Raw genomic sequence first — 23659 nt, 5'->3', positions numbered from 1 at the left:
AAAATTTTGACTGAAGGGACTTTTTTGCTAAACTCTGTGCTATGGTTGAAGTGTAAGAGCCGCTGCATGCTAATCCGCACTAGAATGGCAGATGAAAACTTTGATCAGCAGCTGCTATTGTGATTATATTTAGTTTTATTCAATGATGATTTAAAAACTTATTTCTTGAATGTTAAAGATTTACTTTTGCGACGCGCAAAAGTACATCTTACTTTGTAACTAAAAAAGTACTGTCAACGTACTGTACCTTTTTCATTTAATTAAGTATTTAGTCTACTTAACACTACTTTTAGCACTACTTTTTACTTGTACTATGTTACTTTTAGAAACAGTACTTTAACTTTTTACTTAAAAATTTTTAAAATGTAACGACTCTAAACCTGTTTGAATGTAATTTAAACGTAAATAAAGGTTGAAAAAAAGATTAAGAAAAAGAAATAGAAAAAAGTTTAAAAACACAAATTTGCTTATGTTTTATTTTTCAGGTTAAATGCATAATAAAGCAATCAATTATTCTTCTGGATAAATGCAAAATTTCAACGCTCCCGGGTGGGCTTGAACCACCAACCTTTCGGTTAACAGCCGAACGCGCTAACCAATTGCGCCACGGAAGCACACGGCTATGTAGAACTAATATAATATATATTTTTATAAAAGTTACGTAAAGCCTAAATCCGTATGATTTAGTGACAACACTATGCACTTATGATCCTTTGGCAATAATGGGGTATGCATCCCCCATTATTGCCAAAGAATTGTATGTATCACATATGTATATATATGTGTACACACACACGCACACATATATGTACACACACAGGGCCATACCCAGCCATCTTTGTGCTTTGGGAAAGCAAGAAGACTGTGCCCCTGTCCCATGGATTTCATTAATTTGTGGACAAAGAGTTACAAAACTTGAAGAACTTTTTTGATTTATCTGTGCAATTGTGTGACTGCTTCTTTTTTGGCAGACCACCTTGTGTCATTGTTTTCCTTTAATAAGACGGTCAATATTTTTGATCAGTTTTTCCCATAACGTAATTATAAGTGGGGAGACCTCAGCAGCATGGACACCAATAAGATTTAAAGAGTGAGAAAAAATCTTATTGACTCTCAGAGAGAATGGATGTGAGTTTGGACGCCATTGTATTTTCTAGACATATTGACTCCATTGCCGTAACCTTGGCGGCGGCAATCAGAAGTTTTTACACCATACTTCTCTAGTTTTCAGTGATTAGGCTGGCACTTCATCAATTAGGCTGGCGCGTCCAGTTTAAGATGTTGAATACTCGATCTTCTTGACTCAATGCATGGGTTTTGTTTGTGTCTCTGTTTTTATGACTAGGCAACTCATTATATTATCTTATAATGAGGGTACAGCTCTAAAACTCAGATTTATGGTTCTGAGGCCGGCTGGTAGTCAGTTTTCCCGACCTCTGTAGTAGCTCTCAGAGAGGCTGATTCTATCAACAACTGTTAAATGTTAGATTACTATTAGTGCTATGTTGCGCATGGATGGTGCCCTTGTTTTTTGGTGTGTATTGCCAAGGCCACATTTGGAGCCCTTTGTTACGGCTTAAGGTTTTTTGACAGTAATGAGGCAATCGCTTGGACTATAAAATAGTGCACTATGTACTTTGTGCTTTGAGTCTATTTCTTTAACAAATTTAAAAATTTCTAAAGCACCAAAAGCTTTAAAATACAAAAACCATTGTCATCACCAAGTTCTCTAAATCTATCATTCACCAGTATTCGTGATCTTCAAAGTAATTTTTCTTCTGCTGAGTCTTATCTCTTGCAAAGTTCACCAAACCTTATTGCTCTTAGTAAGATTAATTTGAGTTCAGCTGTCTCATCTTGTGATTTTAGTGTTGATGGTTATCTTCCTTTAATTTGATTAAAGGAAGATAACCATCAACACTTATCTTCCTTTAATTCGATTTAAAGAAGATAACCATCAACACTAAGACCACTAGATGAGACAGCTGATCTCAAACTAATCTTACAAAGAGCAAGAAGGTTTGGTGAACTTTATAAAAAATAAGACTCAGCAGAACTTTAATATTTGACTCCAATAGTTACATGTTTGGTCTAGGCATTTACATTTGTAAGAATTCACCTATTTGTCAGGAAACTAGGTTTGAAACGACAGAATATTTTTTTTATGTGCTTTTGTTTAGTACCACTTCACTCTATCGTCTTTCTCTTTGTCCCATATCGCTCTCCTTTATCTCAAGATTGAACTATTTTTGATGATATTTCTGATCAAATTAATCAAGCTCTTTTTCATTATCCTTCAGCCAATATTGTTGTTGTTGGTAACAATCACACTGAATGGCGTGGCTCTAGTTTTAGTGACTTTGCAGGCGTTAAGGCCCATAACCTTTGCCTTTCTCAATCTCCAACACAAATAATCAACTTTCCAAACAATCCAAATAAATTACGTTTTCTACTGGACTTATGTCTTTTTTCTGATCCTAGTCAGTGCTAAGTTTCTCCTCATTCACCCTTATGTACCTTTATGTGCCTTAAGTGTTTTTGATCACGATTCGATCTCTCTAAAACTGTTATCTCATTCTTCTTTGTCATCAGAATCTCCTTCTTATAACTACCTTAAAGCTGACTGGTACTCTTTCAGTTATTTTCTTCGGCTGACAAAAATTAGGCTCTCGTAACTTCTGGAGAATCTTAAAAATTGTCTATATTAAGAACAAATGTATTATTCCTCTTCTCTTGTATGATTCAGATTATGTCACCTCACCTAAAGACAAAGCTGAATTGTTTGCTAAAAACTTTTTATCAGTATCATCTCTTGATTCCACTATTCGAGTTTTACCTGATATAGCCAACAAACAGGTTATTCCATTGGCTAACGTTCGTATTACTCCACCCTCTCGATATAAAGTAGTTTCCTGCTTAGACTCTTCCACAGCTTGTGGTCCGGACAACATACCTGTTATAGTCTTGCAGAAGTGTTCTCCGAAGCTGTCGTCTATACTTTTAAAACTATTTAACAAGTACTTATCAAAGTCTTGTTTTCCAGCCTGCTGGAAAGCGGTACTGTTATCCCTATTTTTAAAAATTCTTGAGAGCAACCTGACTTGTCTAACTACTGTCTCATTAGTCTTCTTTCTATCATAAGCAAGGTTTTTGTGGCTTTAATCTACAAGCAATTAATCTTTTATTGTGAATCTAATAATTTACTTTCTGATCATATATGGCATATTGTTAGTTTAACTCTTGTTAATTGTGGCGCTTACGTTAGCTAATTGGGGCGTTATGGTTGGCGGCGCCAACAATAACGCCACAATTAGCCAACGTATCGTCGACGGTCCTATGTCACGCTAATCTAGAAGATATTTCTTGCCTTCTTATTCTCAAATTTCGCACTTTAATTCTCATCTTTGAACAACGAAAAAGCACAATTGTGCTTTTTTGTTTTCTATTGCTAAATTTGCACAGTTTTTGAGACCTTCCTAAGACATATTTCTTAAATATGTTTGATTAACTTTAATTTGTTATTGTCATCAATAGCAATATTGCTAAGTTTTTATTCAAAAAATTGCACTCCATAAAACTGTATTTAATGAGCAGTATGTTGGCTAAATCTTTTATTGTAGTTGTTACTATATCAATTTTAATAAAAATGATTGCATTAAGTAAATGGGCTTGAAAAGTTTTTATAAATTGCCAGGATAATTCTGTAGTAATAATTTAGCTTATTTATTTAGATTATCTTTCAAAAGTTATTATTAAGTTTTGAGGTTAAAAACTGACAAGATTTTAAAATAAACTTTTTCCATTTCAGTAAATCAATCACTTATAATATTCATATAAATAATTTCCAATTAGTAAATTGAAGTTTGGCTTTCCCCCATAATTTTAGAGCTTTGATTGTTCTTCCGGTATTTGATCCTAAAAAAGACGTCTTCTGAACCGGTCAGTATGCTAACTGGGTTGTTTGGTTTCACTCATATTAAAAAATTGAGAAATGTGAATAATATGAGATTGTAAGAATAATAAAGACTCATAAATCTTCACGGGCCCCTATGAACTCCGGGGCCTCCTTGTCTTGCGGGTTTATGCTCCCTCTAGTTATGCCACTGAAAGAAACGCATCCTTTAAAATAGTTTCTTGTAAAAAAACCAAGTCTTTATGCATAACCTAATAAATATAATATAGGTAATAAACTGTCATGACTCTACTAATCTTCAGCTATTCGATGTAGTTAAGGCAACTTTAAAGTATTATAGCGTCTATAGGATATTTTATTGACGTTAAATGGTCAGGTGTGTATCAAAATTATAATGATAAATTTTGTGGTATCATAAAATATAAATGTTTGTAGCGAAAAAACCCAGACCAAAGATTCTTTTTTTATATAAAAAAAATCTTCTTAAAATCACGATCGCCTGTCCAAATTTAAATAAGGTTTTAAATAAATACGCTTTTTAGGTGAAATGAACACCAAAGTTTAATAATATGATCTGTTCTGATCGTTTATTGACAATTTTTCTTAATTGTATGCTCTTTCTTAGACGGATTTCTAGTATTTTTTGTGAAAAACGATAGAAATATTGTATTTTGACAAGTATATATATTTAATATACGTCAGAACCAATTAGAATTAAGATCTATAGTGGGTTAAGGCACTTTTTGAAAAGATTTTAACTAAATTCATGTTAACAACAATGAGCAAAAGGGATATAAAGACTCCAAAATGGTGTTCTTTAGATTAACTATTAGGGGTAGTAAAAAGGTTTTGAAAGTTATATGAAAAAAAGAAAAGTTTCTTTAAATATTAAAACAACCTGAACCAGGATAATCTATACAAAAATAGTGTTTGTTTGAGTTACATAGAAAAAATTAGTTGAACTTTTTTTATTTAAAACATCAGCTTAAAAATATTTTAAATTTGAATAATCCAATACATCAGAAATTTTATTTTAAGTCTGCAAGTTAGGAACAAAGTTTGCATTATTTGATAATTAAAAAAAACGGTGACAATTAAATCAGTGGTTTTGAAAAGGGCATTAGTCACATTTTCTCATAAAGTGACTTTATAATGCTATTATTCTCTCTATGGCAATCGCTTTGAAAAGTTCACTATTAAATTTCATTTTGACCTTTAAATCATTAGTGATTACAACGCTTTCAGATGTTTTGCGCAATAGCTGGTGCAGTTGACCTACAGTTTCGTTCTTTGTGTAGATTGCAAAATATTTTTTGTTGCCGTTGCAACCGGTGTGCATGACTTAAGCAGTTATTTACGTTAAAACACATGAGTCGTGTGTATTACCACTTCACTACTTCTTTAATGTTGTCTTGGAGTTTTATGGTGTCTTCCTTTGATTTAATAATCCTAATTAATTTAAATTCGTTTGCATACATTTTGAAATGGTACAGTATTTTGTCTAGTAGATCATTTAAGTAGATGAGAAATTAAAGTGGCCCGAGAACAGATCCTGTGGTACCAGGGGCGGATCCTGGATTTTTTTGTCTTTGAGATAGCTAACTTCCAGACATGGAGCAAACTCCAAACATTTATATGTTTATACCTATGTCAAATAAGGATGCTTTTGCAAAAAATTGCGATGATTAGAGCCTGGGAACAAAAAAAAATTTTTCCTTAAATTGAGCGGGGTTTAAACTTTATATGGTCATAATTTTTAAATGTTGAAATATTTTACTATGAAATTTAAAATTTATCGATAAATATAAGTGTAGTTAAGAATAGTACAAAAAACATTTTATCAACCTGTTGCTCTCACGTTTGGAGTAGCGGGGCAAAAGTTTTAGGGGGGTTTTTTGTTCCCAGGCTCCAATCATCGCAATTTTTTGCAAAGCATCCTTATTTGACATAAGTATAAACACATAAATGTTTGGAGTTTGCTCCATGTCTCAAAGTTAGCTATCTCAAAGACCAAAAAATCACCATATTCAATAAAGAATCACCATATTTTTCTATTCAGTTGGATGAGTCCATAGATCTTCAATAGCGCAATTAATTGTATTTTGTAGGTATATTCGCAATAACAAGTTCAAGGAAGAGTTTTGTTTTCTTCTATGCTTAAAACAACAATATGTTATGATATTATATAACAAGATATGGAAATTTTTAAACAGTATTTCAATGAAAAACAATTAAAATGGAAAATCCTTCCAAAAATTGTGATTGATAATCACAATCTTTGGAGGATGGTGGTGTCACCCCCATCCCCCGTAAAATTGGTTGTGAAGTCTGGATTGCAGACTAGAGTGAAATAGATTGCTCCAAATGTAGTTGGTGTTCACTGTTTTATTCATTGACAGGCTTTGGTAACCAAAACTTTACCAGGTAGTTTGAAAGCTGTATTTAATCAATTAGTCAAATTGGTCATATAAAATCCTCTGCTCTCAACACTCAACTTCTTTCTGCTGAAAAATTTTTGGAAAGATTTTTCAAGCTTAGAATAGAAGTGAACTAATTTTTATTTCAAATGAAAAGTGGACAGGTAGAATATTGTAAATTTGACAATTATGAAATAACAACGGCTTATCATGTGAACATTGTGGGTCATATTGTGGCAAAAATGCTAATGTCATTACACACTCGGAAATACTGAATGAATTTATTGAAATGCTCAAACTGTATAAGACTAGAATTAGCAATGGAAATTCGATTATGTTTCAAAATTTTAATTGCGTGATTGGAAATAATATGCTTCCCAAAATTACAAAGATAGAAATAGTTTGTCACCTAGTTGATTTGATTAATGAGTTGGGTAACTATATTCTAGATGAGAACCTTTTCAGCAGTAAAATTATTATATCACCACTTTCTTGTGATGTAAAAGATGAAAAAGAGGAAGCGCAAGAAGAATTTATAGAGTTAAAGGATGATACCACGGCTAAGGATCACTTCAAAATAACACCATTAGATAACTTCTGGAAGAAAATGTGGAATTTATATCCATTGTGTTCATCATGCACTTAAAGTCTTTATTCCATTTTCAACATCACATTTTTGTGAAGCCGAATTTTCAGCTATGCTATCTCTTAAAACTAAAAAAGAAATAGACTCAATATCAATGCAGATATTAAATTAAACCAAATTTTCAGATATTAATTGCTAGTAAGAAGTACCAGATTTTCCACTGATCTGCTTTTTTATCATATATTAACTAAGATAAAATACTTTTGTGTCATTGATAGACTGGAATATTTTTGAATAGACTGTCACTAGACAGTCTAATCAAAAATACCTTAAGCAAAATATTATCCTGATGAATAAAAGTTACATTATTAAAATTTTCACCTTGTAAAAGTTTTTAAAAGAAAAGGAGTCCATGAAGGTTTTATGAAATATAATTTGGGGAACGGGTTAGAACAGGTTGGAAACCACTGCTAAAGATAGTAATTTTTTGCAACTTTTCATAACAATCAAAAAATTGCGTGCGTTTTGTACCAAATTTCGTATTTCTTTAAAAAAGTTCTGGGAATTTTTAAGGAAAAAAAAATCGCTGTGTAAATATGATGTCAGTTAGGTGACCTTTGTAGGCTGCTTCTTTGAGGTATTCGCAAGTTTCAAGTAGATTATTAAGACAAATTCTTCCTTTTTGTTGTTATTTTCTTTCCGTTTGTTGAGTTAGGCTGATGAGTTTAATTATGATCAGCTGATCAGTGATGTGTCCGTGTATACAGTGGTGTAGGAAGGTTTTTTAAATGTTTGAAATAACCAACTTTTAAACAAAAAGAATATTCCCAATTTTTTTACTTTCATATGTATGACAAAAAAATTCTTCGCAAAAAAAAATTACTGAGATAGGAGAATGGGAACAAGAAACCCTAAAATCTTATCTAAATTCTCCTATAGTTGTCATACTTACATCGATTGAAAGATGCTTTTTAAGGACTTTTTCTCAACGAGATCTTGAAAAATTTGCATCAAAAATAAGAGATCCAAATATATATAAAAAGAAGCTGCATCCTATCGTTTCTTCAGTTATATTTTGAGGAGTAAATGATTTGGTATTACATAGGAAATAAAGTAACAGAGAAAATGCATGATAACATTATGAGTATAGAATTAAGGGAGGAGACAATATTTATGAAAAAAAATCATTATGATACAGCTGCTGAAAGTGACTGTTATAAGCCACATCAAACGCAGAATGATTTAATTAACTTGTCTGAACTCTGCTCTGCGAGTAGACATAGTAAAAGCTACCAACAATATTATTGGACTCTCGACAATAGAAATTACAAAACGTTTGGCCTACTCCTTAATATTCTGTACGTTCTATACTTTCCTTTCATTGGAGAGTAAATTTTGTGAAACCAACGCATTAACTTAGTATTTCTGCATTCGTCTAAATTGTGCAAACTGAATCTAAAATTTTTAAGTCAAAACTTCTACAAATAATACGCCTGCTCTGAGCAAGTTTTATAACATCAGTAATCTCATAAATACTTTTAAGCTTATTCTAAAAAAAATTATTAACAATTTTAAATAGCAAAATTAAAAAAAAAAACTAAATTAATTAATTTATTTGTTAAGGCTCAATAACTCCCTAAGGAGTGCTAAAATCTCAACGCAAATTAATGTCACGGCCATCCTAAAAAAGGAAAACAAAGTCAAAACTACAAGCTGGTGCCTCTCATTTATATTGTTCAAGGTGACTGAGAGAACTACCATAGATTGGATTATAAGGCACTGTGCACAATCTAATAATAAAATTTCAGCATGGTTTTGTACATCACAAAGATTGCTTACAAGCCTTATCGAATCTCGCAACAATTTAACGGAAGCAGTTTACCGGGGACACCTAGTTAATTAATTAACTACTAATAATAATTAAAAATAAATGATTTTCCCAAATTCGACAAAGTGTCACACTACGACTTCTTTATAAGACTCACGTCTATAACATTTGAGGCCAGCTGTTAACAACAATGAAAAATAATTAGAAAATAAACGTCGGAATGGAAAAGGTTGATGAGTAGCGTCCCTCAAGAATCAGTTCTTGCGTCACTGCTATTTGTGTTTTTAACATGAATGACTTACCACGCTGCATTTACAACCATACCAAATTATAAGACGATAATGTTAAGGCTATATGAGTTATCGATGTCGATGAATTTTCCTCTGACAATGAAAAACTGACACCGACAGCGCTGTAAATTGGTCCTACAACTGCCTTGTGAATTTCAACTTTGAGAAGTGCAAAGTTATGCAAGTTGTTTATTGCAAAAACTAATTAATAATACCATGATTGACATTGATGGTAACGGACGCAATCTAGATCCAACATGCAATGAGCGTGACCTTGAAGTACTAATATCTAACAATCTCAAAGTACAAGTAGAAGCAGCAGCGTGGGTTGGCAACCAAATGCTTGGTTGTCTTAAGAAGTCATTTCGGTGTCAGAGCTCTCTAGCAATAAAAAAAACTGTACCAGTTGTACATTAAACCGCATCTCGAGTTTTGTATTAGTAAAATTCTCTACTTCTCCAACAATGCGTAATATTATTTATGAAACATTTTAATTACAATCAAAAACTGAAAATACTCGGCTTAAGGTGGTAGTATACCATTAAAAAAAAATCTTGCATTTCAACTTTTTTTTTAATTTTTAATAGTGCATAACATATATTATCTGATTAAAATATAAGTAAAAATTTTTAAAGTTAAAAAAATTAATTATGCAAAAAAAAATTAATTATTGATACACAAAAGCTTAAGAATGAATAACTGGCGACAGGGTTTTTTCAGCAACCGTAAATAAATTTGAACTGAAAGTTTGGCTTGTGATCCTTTACTTATGCAATTACAACATACACTAAAAGTTTTGGATTTTGACCAAAAAAGGTCAAAATATATGCATTTTAGTAGTTGGAAGTTTTGGTGTTATTTGAGAACACAAAATCACTCGCAAAAGTAGAACGCAATTAGCTGTAAACATAATTCTAGTAGAGGTTGCAAATATATGTGTTACAAATGTTTTTTTTCCAGTCACTTTATCAGCCTGGAATTTGCCCCAAAAATCCTTGGTGCGCAAACAAAATTGATGGCGTGTTTCATAGTCATGACTTTTAACCAGTGCCGTAACTAGGCAGGTGCAACAGGTGCACTTGCACAGGGCCCATAGATAAGGCGGCCTTGAAATGGAACTTTAAACTGACGAAAATTTATTTGTTCTATTAATAAATACTTCTATTAATTTTTTTTTTAATTTTTTAAAATTTTTTTTTCCTATTAAGTAGCACTATATTGTATTTCAATACAGTGCTACTTAATTCTATACTGCAATTTAAAATTTCTATATTCATTTCCAATTCCAAATTGTAATATTTTGGCGCGAATTCAATCAACGATACCTGGTGGGCAATAGAATAAAACGTATTGTGTGTGTAGTAATGTGGTGAATTTAAAAAATGTGTGAAGCAATTTTCATTTTTAATCAAAGCAACATAAAAAAACTTATTGTCATTATTAATGACACATTATTAATGACACATTATTACAATTTATAATTTCCAATTAGTATTTAAAATATACTCGTTTATAAAAACATCGTAAGTTTGTTTTATTTAAATATAGATTGGTTAAAAATAGCTATAAAAAAAACTAATTATTAAACCACATCATGCCAATTATTCTATTAATTACATTAAACTAAATCATCAGGTAAGCTTTCTAAAATAATAAAAACTTAATAAAACACTTGAATCGTAAGATAGCGTTGGCAAGCACATATTTCAATTTACCGATAAATTTTTTTTTACAATTTTTTATTTTCGATATATCTGGTAATCTAGTAGCTCCAGAGATAAATCATAAATTTATATTTAATATTATTATTTTTATCTAGTCAAACAATGTCAAAACAATTATCGGGCGCTCAAAAAAGAAAAATTAACAAGCAAAAACAAGAAGAATGCAAATCAATGTCGCAGCAATTTACTAAATGGCTTTAAAAAAATCCACAAATTGAAGAAACTAATATATCTAGACCTAGTTTTGATTTACAAGATGAAGATGCTGTGCTACAATTGCAACCTATAAGTTTAATTGATCATAATGATATTATTACAAATGTCGAAAATAAAAATGTCGAAAGTACAAATGTCGAAAATACATGTACTACTAATGTTGAAATTGAAAATATGGTTATAAATTCGTCATCTATTACACCAAACGTCAATATTATTCCACAAGAAATAATGCTAAATTACAACGACCCAAATTCTTGGCCTGCTATTTCAAATAATGTAATATATTCCCTTGTCAAGCATGGTCCAGAACAAGGCAATAATGTAAACGTTAATACCATTATATCAGCAGACAATGCAGGGCGAAAATTTACAAAGGATTGGTTTTATGTGAAACATATTAATGGAGAAATGGTTATAAGAAAATGGCTGTTATATTCTATAAATCAAAACGCAATATTTTGTTTCCCTTGTATTCTTTTTGGCCACAAATCTCATAATATTACAGACCCCCATAAAGGATTCCGTGATTGGCAACATCTTCATCCTGTTATTCCACAACATGAAAATTCATCTGATCACAGAAACAATTATGTAAAATTGAAAGTGATGGAAACAAATATAAGATCAGGGAACACACTCGATGATTATTTAATTAATTCAATTAATGAAGAAAAAATGGTATGGCGTGAAATATTAAAAATCGTTGTAGATGCTATTCTATTCTGCGCCAAAAATAATATTGCTCTTAGAGGTTCAAATGAAAAAATTGGAGATTCAAATTGTGGAATTTTTTTAAATTTGATAGAATTTGCTAGCCATTATAATAGAACTTTAAAAGAACATATTGAAAAACATAAAAAAAGGTTCTGTTTCATATTTTTCACACATTATTCAAAATGAAATAATAAAATTAATTGGTGATAAAACTAGAAACGAAATCATATCTAGAATTAAAAAATCAAAATACTACACAATTTTATTCGACTGCACTCCTGATATATCAAAGAAAGAACAAATGAGTTAGATGATACGATACGTCCATGTTGATTCTAATGGTAAGGTAATGATCGAAGAAAGCTTCATCGACTTCATTCACTCACATGAAAAAACAGGAGAAGGTTTAACGACTGAAATTTTAAATAAACTAGAAGGTGATAAACTGGATATTAATGATGCCAGAGGACAAGGATATGACAACGGTGCTAATATGGCGGGAAAATACAAAGGAGTCAGAGCGCGTATTTTGGAAATTAATAGTTTGGCAATATTTATACCGTGTGCAGCTCATAACTTAAATTTAGCTGGTGTCCATGCTGGCTCTACATCACCAGAAATGATAACTTTTTTTGGTACTGTGCAAAGATTATTCAATTTTTTCTCGTCATCAACAACACGATGGGAAATTTTAATGAAGTCTTTAAAATTGACACTTAAAAGTTTTTCGGACACAAGATGGTCATCAAAAGTCAATGCAATAACATCACTAAGTTTACATCTATCAGAAGTAAAGAAAGGATTGGAATCGATTTCAAATGATTTATCAAATCCAGAAGCTGTATCAAATGCAAAAAGTTTATTGTTACTAATTAATTATAGATTTATCTGTACCCTTTCTATGTGGAATAAAATTCTACAATGCATTGACAGAACAAATAAGGCATTACAACGAAAAGATATATCAATTGACCATGCAGCAAAATTAATTGATGCACTACGTTGTACATTACAAGGACTACGAGAAGCAGATTTCGAACAAAATTTTCAGGAAGCAAAGAATTTAGCTGAAACAATGAATTTACAGGCTGGATTTCCTGATAAACACAAGAAAAAAGTTAAGAAAATGGCAAATTATGAGGCAACAGATGAAGGAAGTAATATGACTCCAGAACATTTGTTCAAAATGCAAATTTACAAGATTTTTGATACTTTATTGTCTCAACTAGATTGGCGTTATGAGCAACTGCGAACTATCTGCAATGGTTTTTCCTTTCTGTATGGTATGTCTTTGGAATCGACCAGCGTTTTGGATTTAAAAAAGTTGGCTGCAGATTTAGCAATTAAGTATAGCAAAGATTTAAATATGTACCAGTTCACCTGTGAGATACAAAGCTTTAAATTTGAAGCATCGACAATAATACCTAATATTAAAACTGCAACTCCACTAGATATTTTGCAAGCACTTCATGACTTTGGCTTAATTGAGTCTTATCCGAATATTAATATTGCTATCCGGATATTTCTCACTCTTCCAGTTACTACTGCGTCGTGTGAGAGAAGTTTTAGTAAATTGAAATTGATTAAAAATTATTTAAGATCTACTATAGGACAAGAAAGATTATCTAATCTTTCAATAATATCTATTGAATATAACATTGTTAAAGATATTAATTATGACGACGTTATAAATGAATTTGCGCAAATGAAAGCGAGAAAAGTGCAATTTTAATAAAGAAATTTTTAAAAATAATAAATTAAAATATATTTTATATTTACAATTTTTCCAAAAAAAAGTTAGACTTAGGGGGCCGAAAAATGAAATTTTGCACAGGGCATTAGAAAAGCTAGTTACGGCGCTGCTTTTAACAGTGAAAATGAACAGCTGCTACACTTTTTTTCATTGCATGTAAACTACCAATGTTCTGTCCGATTACTTTGCCATAGTAATTTTGCAATGTGTCAATAACATCTTCTGTCGAACGACCTGCTCCTCCTAGTTTTTTACCATCACCTAAAGTTTCTTTACTGCTTTTTTTAAGTTTCTTAAACGCGTGCCAACTCGTTTTTGAATATGACCAATGCACTCTGATTTTTTAATTTCTACATTATGTCCATAAGGTTTAGCAACGACAACACTGGTATAAAAACTACTATCTCGATCACCAAGATATGTGGTATACTTTAAACTGTTTTTCTTTTCAGAATGATGAAAAAGTTTCAAAACACCACTTGATTCCTAGCTTATGATGATCCAGTATGACTAATTTTACACTTTTGATAATGTGATGACTGGAACTTTTCATATTTAACTGGTTACGTGTATTTTTTTAACTTCCATATTGTGTTGCATTCTTGCATTGGTTTATATATATATTAAAAACAACTATCTGAGCGTTTTTCAACCTTCTGTTCTATTACATAAAATCGCATATAAATACAGAGTTATAATTCCCATGGCAATAATAAAACTTCAATAGTCATTAAAATAATAATCATAAATGAATGCGCGACTTTCATCACGTTTATCTACGTGACTTTTACCACGTATACGTAATAATTTTAATTCACCAACTTTAATAGAACATATTGAACATAATTTACATGTTTTTGCTTCTATTTGAAAGTCAATACATTTACCACTTTCAACTGAAATTGCAGAAACAACTCCGTTATTCAAAGTAAAACCATGCTTTTGCCATGAACCATCAAAGCTACAAACAATGTCTCTTGATGTTTCACCTGAAGAGATTAATTTCTCAGCAGCATTTTTCATGTTCTGGTCAACTAAATTTTGATAAACATCAAACAGGTTATTTAAAGTTTTATTGTAGTTTTTTTTGTTCATAAGTGGCTTCATATTCATTATTCCACAAAATTTTTCAAATGACAATAACCCTTTACCCATATCATGAAAAGCCACAATGACACGTGTGTTAATACCAAATGGTTTTTGTCCACTACATTTGCTTTTACTAGGATCTTGTAGTTCAATTAAACTTTTTTTACAAAATGTAGCAGATGAATAAAACTCAGTTTTTCAATTGCAACTGTTACAACATATTTTTAAACCAATACTTAAACCATACTTTTTTGAGGAATCAAACATTAAATAAACATTATCTTCACACAAATTAAGGCATTTCAGTAGCATTATAACGTTTTCTAACAAACTAAAGTTCATAACAAAGTTTAAATCTGTACTTTGAAAATCTTGAAAAACTCTATCAGCAATATTTAATTTTTTTGAAGAAGCAGAATGTGTAGCAGATTCAACAAAAGATAAAGCTTTCGTTACTGAAGAAGGAATCTATTTATATCTGTTTCCACAGAAGTTTGCTTTTTTATTGTTGTATATTCTGTTTAATAATTGCTTTCTCTTTAATCCACCCATATTATTTTTATTTTAAAAAGATAAAAGAGATACTATAGCATAAAAAATAAAGTTTGAATGCAGCTTGAAACAAAAAGCAAATTATGTCAATAAAGGCAGCATACTAAACAAATTAACAAGAAGTCGTTGCAGTCTGCAGCTTTGCACCTAAAATAGTTAAAAACATTTTATACCAATACATTATAAACAAGTTTTAACATGTGAAGCTTTTTTTATTTAATTAAATCAACTAAAAATTTGAAATCTACGATGATTATACTGGTGGAATAATGAAAGTAAAAGAAAAATTTTTTTCACTTTTATTAGTTTACTACCACCTTAACTACACTCGAAGAAAGCAGTGACCTTAAACTGCAATAGAAATTTGCTTATCATTTACAATTAAAATTAAGAGTGTGAATCCTGTTCAGGGGTCAAGTTAATCTATTAAGAGTCTTTCTTCACTTAAAAATATGCAAGGGTATTACCGGGGCACATTACTTTTAGATTATAAAATTATATATTCACACATTATTTACAAATATATTATTAAAAACTATACTTTTACCTTACCATTATTAAAATAAATTACAAATTGCAAAATTTTATATACACAACACAAATTATAATAAAATATTTTTATATATTATAATATGCAATTTTAAATTATATAAAAAGGTATTTAGAGAATCATTCTTAATGCCCCATTTAGTTAAAAAAGGGAAGCTTTCAAATTTTTATTTTATTAAATCTTGCTAACAAATACATAAAATCTGAAAAAAATCAATTCAAAAAAAAAAAGTATTTGCCAATGTAACAAACACAACATAGCATTTTATATATAAAGAATGATTATACCAAATCGGTGTTGTTGACACTGTACCATAGTACTTAACATATAATTTTTCAGGTGCCAAAGTGAATAATATGTCCACTCACATTCACACGAAGTTAATGGAAAAGTAGCAGGTAAATTTTTAATGTTTTTACAAGCAGGAAAATTTATCACTTTTAACGACCCAGTAATATTAAAATTGAAATTACGTTTTTAAATTTAACCAAAAGGCTTCGCATTAATGAACGTCGCAAGGTCAAAGCATGGGAATTCAGTCGATCTGTTCCATAAAAGTCACTAAATGATATGATGAAGCCTTTCTAGTGTCACATAAAAGTTGAACTTCTGAAATCATTTTTGTAGGAACTAGTACAAAGTCTTTGAAAAAGACTTTGTACTAGTTCTAGTATCTAAAACAAATGTATTTTTTTTCCACCTAACATGTTCTGCAAAAACGTTTAATTTTTTTTTTAACAGCCAAGAAAACGGTACTTTCAATATACTCCTCTAACATTTGTTGCCTGGTACGTACAAGTTTAAAAAGTATGATACCTCATTAAAGTGTGTCAAAAAAGATACTTGACATATTGCAAAATATGACATAGTGCCAAAAAAATACTTGACATATTGCACTTTGTATAAGGCACAAATAGCTAAATTAAGTCTATGATTGTTGCAATGAGCATATGCAGCTTTTCATTCAGATTTAAAACACAAGCGGACAATCCTTTAGTGTGACTAAGGACCGGCAAATATTCATTAAAATTCGGGTTACGAAGTTTACTAAAAAGCACACTTGACTTCGGTTTCGACTTCGGTGCCGAAGTTGAAATAGAAATTTGGCTTTCAGTTAAATTTGGTAACAATTTCAAAATTTCATTTAACTTTCAGTTAAATTTGAAAGCTATAAAGTTTTTTTCAATTTATATAGAAGAAGAATTATAAAATATATTATATGTTTTATTTATATCAACCTGTTTCTATTGGTTACAACCCCCTTTCAACTCTTTAACTCCGAAAAGTGTTTCGGAGTCTAAAGAGTTGAGAGACGGTTGTAATCAATATAAGGAGCAGTTTCCACAACTAAAATGGCCCACTCGGCCTTGCATAGTAGTTTAAATAGTGGACATTAGTAAAATATTTAATGTTTTGAAATTAAAATTTAACTTAATTTTTGTATACTTAAATGGCATGGAGATTTAATTAAAAAAAAAAAAAAGTTAAAATTTTTGTCTATTTAAATAGTTACTGGAATGCAAAGTTTACAATTTGGAAGAAAAAAAAAACACTTTGAAACCCAACAGAGTTTTTGAGTATACTCTGAAAAAAGTGATGAAAAAAAAAAGATTATTGATCTAAAACTTGGAAAATTATTATTTAACAATAAAGGATAAAGAGTCTACATAAAAATACATTTTTCTGGCTAATAATAATAGTATTTCAGCAAGAAAATTAGATAATTTTCATAAAAGTGATATAAAAACTGTGAATTTTTGCAAATGATTTTGTTATAGTTTTTGAACATTTTCATTATCTCAAAAACCGCTAATAGTGCCATACTAAACCTTATATGATTTATACTAAACCTTATATGATTTATACTAAGCCTTATATGATTTATACTAAACCTTATATGATTTATACTAAACCTTATATGATTTATACTAAACCTTATATAATTTATACTAAACCTTATATGATTTACAAACTACAAAACAAAAGCTTTCATTTGCTGTAATGCTTAAGTTGGCCCCATTAACTGCAGAGCTTAAGTTGGTCCCATTTCACAGTGGTCCAAATGGTGGACAAAATGAAAAAATCTATATTTCTGGACTAAAATTTTTTTATGATTTTTTTAAACTACAATAAAATTCGACTTAAATGGAAAAGACTAGAGGTGATTATCATGCCTGGTTAAGAAATGACAACCTTTCAAAGTTTTAAAAAACATGTAAAAAAAACGTTCACACCGCAGAGTTAGATTTTTCACATACATTTTCTAATTTTAATTATATGCAGCAGATTTATAAATAAAAATTAAAAAAAATATTTCATTTCTCACGAAATTGAATGAACAAAATAAAAGTATTAACTCCTTTTTTTTTTTTTAACGTTATTAATAAAAAAATTTCATTTCTTTTAAAAAAATTTAATGCAAAAGTCAGTTTCTGCAAAAAAAAATCTCTTAAATTTTGTATACTTCCTCAAATATCTCAAAAACCGGAAATTTGGTAATACTAAACCATATATTATTTAGAAACTTCATACTGTTGCCATTGTTTTGGTATGCCACATATATTTACCAAACACCCGGTTTTTAAGTTATTTGTGGTTATAAAAACTATGTTTAATTGTTTCTTTAAGCATAATACACTAGTTATTTTATCTAAACTTTTAAAAAGAATAAAAAAATAGCAAACGCTCAAGTTTAATTTTTTTATTTTACATAAACAAAGTATTAACAATGTCATTTTCATGTACTTTGAAACATGTTTTTTTACTATGCCCTATCTCACTACACAATTTACATTGTAATCGACCTTTGTTCCTTTGCTCGGTAACTAAAGGGTCAGAGCCCTACCAGAGTCTTTTTAAACAATCTTCCAAGTTCTGCAACTGATTTGTTTTTCTTGATGGTTTTTCTCTAAATATTCTAAGTTGTTTGTTGTTGGCCTACATGCCTTCCTCGCTCCATGATTTTAGTCCTGTATCATTATTTAACTCAATAAGCTCCCAAGTATGTCCTAATAACTTATGAATAGTCGGTGTCAAACTAACCCAGGGCATTTCTTGTCGAATAAGAATGTTTGTCTCCTTACATATATCTCTATATTTTTTTATGTTAATTTTCTGACTAGATGACATAGCACGAATAATATTAGACAACAAGAAACCGTACTGCTCTGCTAACATTCTGGCATGTTTATTTGAAATGTAGTCAGTAATCAGTTTTCTATTTTTCTCATTATAAAGAAGATTTCTAGCAACGTTGCCAGTTGTAGTACTACCCCCTTGACCTGATGAATCTGCAAAATCCCACTTGATACCTGTTTTTTTTCCAACTAACTCCTGTATATTTTTTTCCTCTATTTCAAGGAAGTGCATAGTACTGGCTGTCTTAGACTCTGTCCATGCGTGAACTCCTGCAGATAAATGAACCACAACTTTTATAAAGTGGTCAAATCCACGGAGTAATGCATGGAGTACTTGTACAGACCTTACGTTAGAGTTACGTTATTACCAGCTATTGGACTTGCTGTTTGTCCATGGCGAACATCATAATCCTTTGACTTTTTAGTTAAAGAGCCGTCTTCTTGAACTAAATCCAAAAATATCTGCTCCATGGTTTCGATGTCTCTATTTATAACGAATCCCTGTTCAATTGTACATATATCTTTACATTGTTCCTTAGATAAATCACAAAGATCACAGTAAGCACCTCCAAGGCCCTGAAATATATTTAATGCTTTTCTGTCAAAACTGTCTGCAACAATGTTTACTTTAATATTCAAATATTGTCCGTTGAAGATAATAATGAAACCTTCCTCCTTCATTGTTTTTATATCCGCATTAAAAACGGTTAAAGATTGTGCATTCTCACGTGATTCTTTTCCCATTTGAAGCATAAGAGGCCTCTGTGAAAAATCTGAGTTTGGAGATATTTGTTCCCATATTAAGTTGTTTCCATCTGCATTAGAGTTTAAAAGTTTCAGAGGGCAAAACATTGCCATGATTATACTATTGGTATTTACATTGTGTAGCTGATTATACATTTTATGTCCTCCACTGCCATCATATCCAAATTTAATTTCAAGAACTAAATTTGTTAGTTCATTTGTTTTATGGACATTTTCAAGCTTAAGAATTTGGGCTACTGTGATTTTGACAGATTCTGTAAAGTTAGAGTAAACTCCAATATATGGTTCAGGTAGGTGAACGGTTTTCAGAGGAGTAATAGAATTTTTGAAGTCTTGAACCTTTTTCCAGCTTGGGTAAACATCGATACTGTTAGCTCTTAGCATTTTCCTCAGTTTTCTGTATGCTGATCGACCCAGCAGTGAATCACAACAGATTGCAACAGCTGTCACAGTTGTTATTTGAGAAGTTTTGACACAGCTAGAGGATGAACATCTAGATAATAGGAAATCACAAACCTCTTTCAGATCAATATTCTCGATTTCAGCAAGTTTGTTTACATTTTTCCAGAGTTCTTCTGTTCTTCGAATTTTTGACTTTCGAGAAATACTATCCCATTTTTATCTATTTCTTTGCGTATCTTCTTCTGAATTGTAGTCATCTTCTTGGTTTATCATATCTTCATTAAATGACAGCAAAACCTATATATGAAATATATGTAATATATATATATATATATATATATATATATATATATATATATATATATATATATATATATATATATATATATATATATATAATTGTAATAATACTATATATGTAACACTAAAAATTCTAATTATTATTATTAGTAATATCAAACTTTATGATTTATAATCACAAAAGTAATAATAATGATTTTTGTCAAAATTAAGTTTTGTTTATAAATGCAGTAATACCTGCACTAATTAAAAAATATTCTATAATAATTGTGTCATTTTTTGTTTAATTTACATATATATTTGAAGGTTTTAACTACCTCCACTTTTCCCAGCTTTACTATAGCTTCTTTGTCAATCTTGATACGTTTTGCAATAAACATTGATTTTTTTAGGTTGCTGAACTGCCTAAATGTATTTGTTAAAACTAACTCTGAATGTTCGTCAATGTCGTTAATATTCTCTAACATTTTAAACACTGTAATTAATGCTTGTGCTGAATTAACATTGTTATCTAATATTATTTTGAAAACTTCTTGTTCTGTATAGAGAACCATATTGAACGGAGAAATTACCAGAAACAAAGTAATATACTTTTACTAAATTGTTTTTATCGTGTTCAGTGTTTAATGTTTGTTCTTATTCTGAATTGAATAATTTTATTTTAAAAACCTTTAACCCATTTGGCGACGATTATGTGGTTAAACAGTTTTTATTGCTAATTGTTATATATGGCTTTTAATGTTAATTTTTGAGGGTTTTAATTCAATATAAACTATTGCTAGAATTCGTAAATAGGAAGTTTTAATTCAGTGATGAATGTCATTACCTAATTCCTGTGTTTAATGCAAGCTATAGCTTGCATGAATAATTGTAGTTATAACTACGCAACATAAATAAAATACTATACAATATTTTTATTTTGTAAATACAAATCATTATTTATGGTTTACAAAATTACATAATTAAAAAGTTTGATTCGGCGTAAAAATTTAGGCTGCATACACAGTAATTGCAGGGGTTGGAAAATGGTTTTCGCCGCTCCTTTATGGAAAATACAAGCAAGTAAAGGAAGGAGGTAGTGCTGTTAGGAAATTTAAAAACTAGAAAGAAGAATTTTTTTTCTTTTTTTTTAACACCCATAAAAAAGTGACGCCCTGGGCGGATCAGCACCCCATTTTTTGCACGATTGCTACCCTGATGTTAACACATAGGCCGCAACTTTATAATATAAATCTGAGGCAATTTTGACCTGCCTTCAAATAGTTATATAAATTTGTCCGCAAAACAGCCCAAACGGACCACTGTTCATTTACTGCAGAGCTTAAGTTGGTCCCATTTACTGCAGAGCTTAAGTTGGTCCCATTTACTGCAGAGCTTAAGTTGGTCCCATTTACTGCAGAGCTTAAGTTGGTCCTACTTACTGCAGAGCTTAAGTTGGTCCCATTTACTGCAGAGCTTAAGTTGGTCCCATTTACTGCAGAGCTTAAGTTGGTCCCATTTACTGCAGAGCTTAAGTTGGCCCCATTCGCGGTTTTTGAAAAAAATGAGTTTCAAAGTTGCCGTCTTGAAATTAAAGTCTAAGAATTTAGTTTTGAAAAATTAACAAATACACATGTGTTACAAAAATAATTTATTTCAAACAAAAAGCAATCTTTTGAAGTAATCTTTTATATTGGCCGATTGAATAATTTTCCTGATAGTTTTTCCAAGAAGTATCTGAGACGCTTATTGTTAGCTTCCATTCCTTCTTCACTTCATGATTTTAAACCGGTGAAATCATTTATTTATACCAACTCCTAGTTTTGAGCAAGAATTTTGTACAGCGTTGGAGTTATATTTAACCAATAAAATTCCTGTAGAAGCAAGATGTTTAGCTCCTGATGCATTTGTTTGTATAGCTCAACATTAATTTTTTTGCCAGATGACATTGGTCTTAGAATTGTGGAAAAAAGAAAGCCATACATTTCAACTAGTTTGTCTGATTTGATATGTAATTACCTTTCGCAGTACAGTATTATGTAAAGGTTTTCTGGCAAAATATCCACTTGTTGTATTCCGCCCATGTACAGTAGATTCTGCAAAATCTCATTTTATTCCTGTTTTAGCTTGGATAATTTCTTGCAGTTTTGCTTTTTCTTCTTTCAGCAATGTCTTGTTTTTATTTATCTTCGATTTTTTCCAAGTTAAGATACCTGCCGCCATGTGGATAACTACCTTCATAAAATGATCAAAGCTCCTGAGCAAACCATGTAAAACCTGAATGGACCTAACATTTGAACATGCAACCGGACTTGTAGTTTGACTATGAGCAACAATGTTTACTTTAACATAGTATTGATTTTTATTAGCTCAACAATAATTCCATCTTCCTTCATACAATGTATGTCTTTATTAAATAAAGAAAGATATTGGATATTTTTATTTGACTCTTCTCTATTTGAATCATCTATATAAGGTTCGCAACTAGAACAAGTAAGTCTAGTCACTAGTGGAACATATTTTGCCGTAAATGCCTAAGAGAAAAGAAGTGACCGATTATATTAGAAAAAGTGTTAGTGTAATAGATATACTATTTTGAACAGATGTTCCGCCTTAAAGCAGATAATTATAATTACCTGCTTTAAGACGGAATATCTGTTCAAAATATATTTTGAACAGACTATCCGTTAGTGTAATAGCTATACTAAAAACATGCATTATAACTTTATATAAGAATCCTGAGATGTTTTTTAGTTGCATGCTTTAAAGTGTCCTTTCGATGTCCTAGAGTTTTAGTGCAATCATGATGATGGACATGGGAGAATTTTTAATGGATAAAGCTTGAAATGCTACCCTATAAGCATGAGTTTTGATTGTGTATACCTATCTGAAAAAAAGTTATTACTGACTTTTTTAGATTGTTTTACATTGTGTTATTTTGGTGTCCAAGAGTTATGGTACGCCCTCAGGAGTATTTTTTAATGATCGATATAATAATAATAAAACAAAAAAATTTGTTTAATATCAAATTTATTTATTAAACAGTTCTTGTTTAATAAATAAATTTGATATTAAACAAATGTTGCAAGTTTTTTGTATCTACTACGTTTACTATACATTAATTTTGTCATTAAAAGTAATTAAACAGCAAAAATTTGTAACGGGGTTAATTTGTAATTAATTTGTAATAAAGCTGTCGACGAGTACCCGGACACCCGCCCATTCGTTACTGCCCGGGTAACATTGTCAAATGAAGGGTAACTGTAATTGATAAGTTTAAAATTATTTCATTCTTTGAAAGAATTTGTTTTTGCTATAAAGTTCGCATTAAAGATGTTTTTTATTTGTTAACTTCGGCAATAAATTACGCTCCCGGGTGGGCTTGAACCACCAACCTTTCGGTTAACAGCCGAACGCGCTAACCAATTGCGCCACGGAAGC

At 30.5% G+C, this 23659-nt stretch overlaps 2 protein-coding genes and 2 non-coding genes across 4 annotated transcripts; 2 read left to right on the top strand and 2 right to left on the bottom strand.

Annotated features, from left to right (window-relative positions):
* Window positions 1-540: 540 nt before the first annotated feature.
* On the bottom strand, window positions 541-614 carry trnan-guu (transfer RNA asparagine (anticodon GUU)). Its single transcript has one exon. It is a non-coding gene; the product is annotated as a tRNA-Asn (tRNA).
* Window positions 615-9250: 8636 nt separating this feature from the next.
* Window positions 9251-11877, top strand: LOC136090978 (uncharacterized). Its single transcript, XM_065817960.1, has 2 exons — window positions 9251-9393; window positions 10995-11877. Exons 1-2 carry the CDS (start codon window positions 9251-9253, stop codon window positions 11875-11877), a joined length of 1026 nt encoding a protein of 341 aa, XP_065674032.1.
* A 163-nt stretch (window positions 11878-12040) lies between these two features.
* Window positions 12041-13423, top strand: LOC136090977 (zinc finger MYM-type protein 1-like). The gene has a single exon (XM_065817959.1). It carries the CDS (start codon window positions 12041-12043, stop codon window positions 13421-13423), a length of 1383 nt encoding a protein of 460 aa, XP_065674031.1.
* Window positions 13424-23585: 10162 nt separating this feature from the next.
* Window positions 23586-23659, bottom strand: trnan-guu (transfer RNA asparagine (anticodon GUU)). Its single transcript has one exon. It is a non-coding gene; the product is annotated as a tRNA-Asn (tRNA).

Source organism: Hydra vulgaris, chromosome 14 (assembly GCF_038396675.1).
Source record: "Hydra vulgaris chromosome 14, alternate assembly HydraT2T_AEP".
In the NCBI taxonomy this organism is placed as follows: Eukaryota; Metazoa; Cnidaria; class Hydrozoa; order Anthoathecata; family Hydridae; genus Hydra; species Hydra vulgaris.
This window is presented reverse-complemented; position numbering and strand designations above follow the sequence as displayed.

What these genes read in the sequence shown, in the direction of transcription:
- LOC136090978 (XM_065817960.1), top strand. Translation starts at nt 9,251, where the DNA reads ATGATTGACATTGATGGTAACGGACGCAATCTAGATCCAACATGCAAT. An exon ending in ATGCTTGGTTGTCTTAAGAA is followed by an intron (nt 9,394 to 10,994) that starts GTCATTTCGGTG and finishes TAATATATCTAG; the next exon opens with ACCTAGTTTTGATTTACAAG.
- LOC136090977 (XM_065817959.1), top strand. Translation starts at nt 12,041, where the DNA reads ATGATCGAAGAAAGCTTCATCGACTTCATTCACTCACATGAAAAAACA.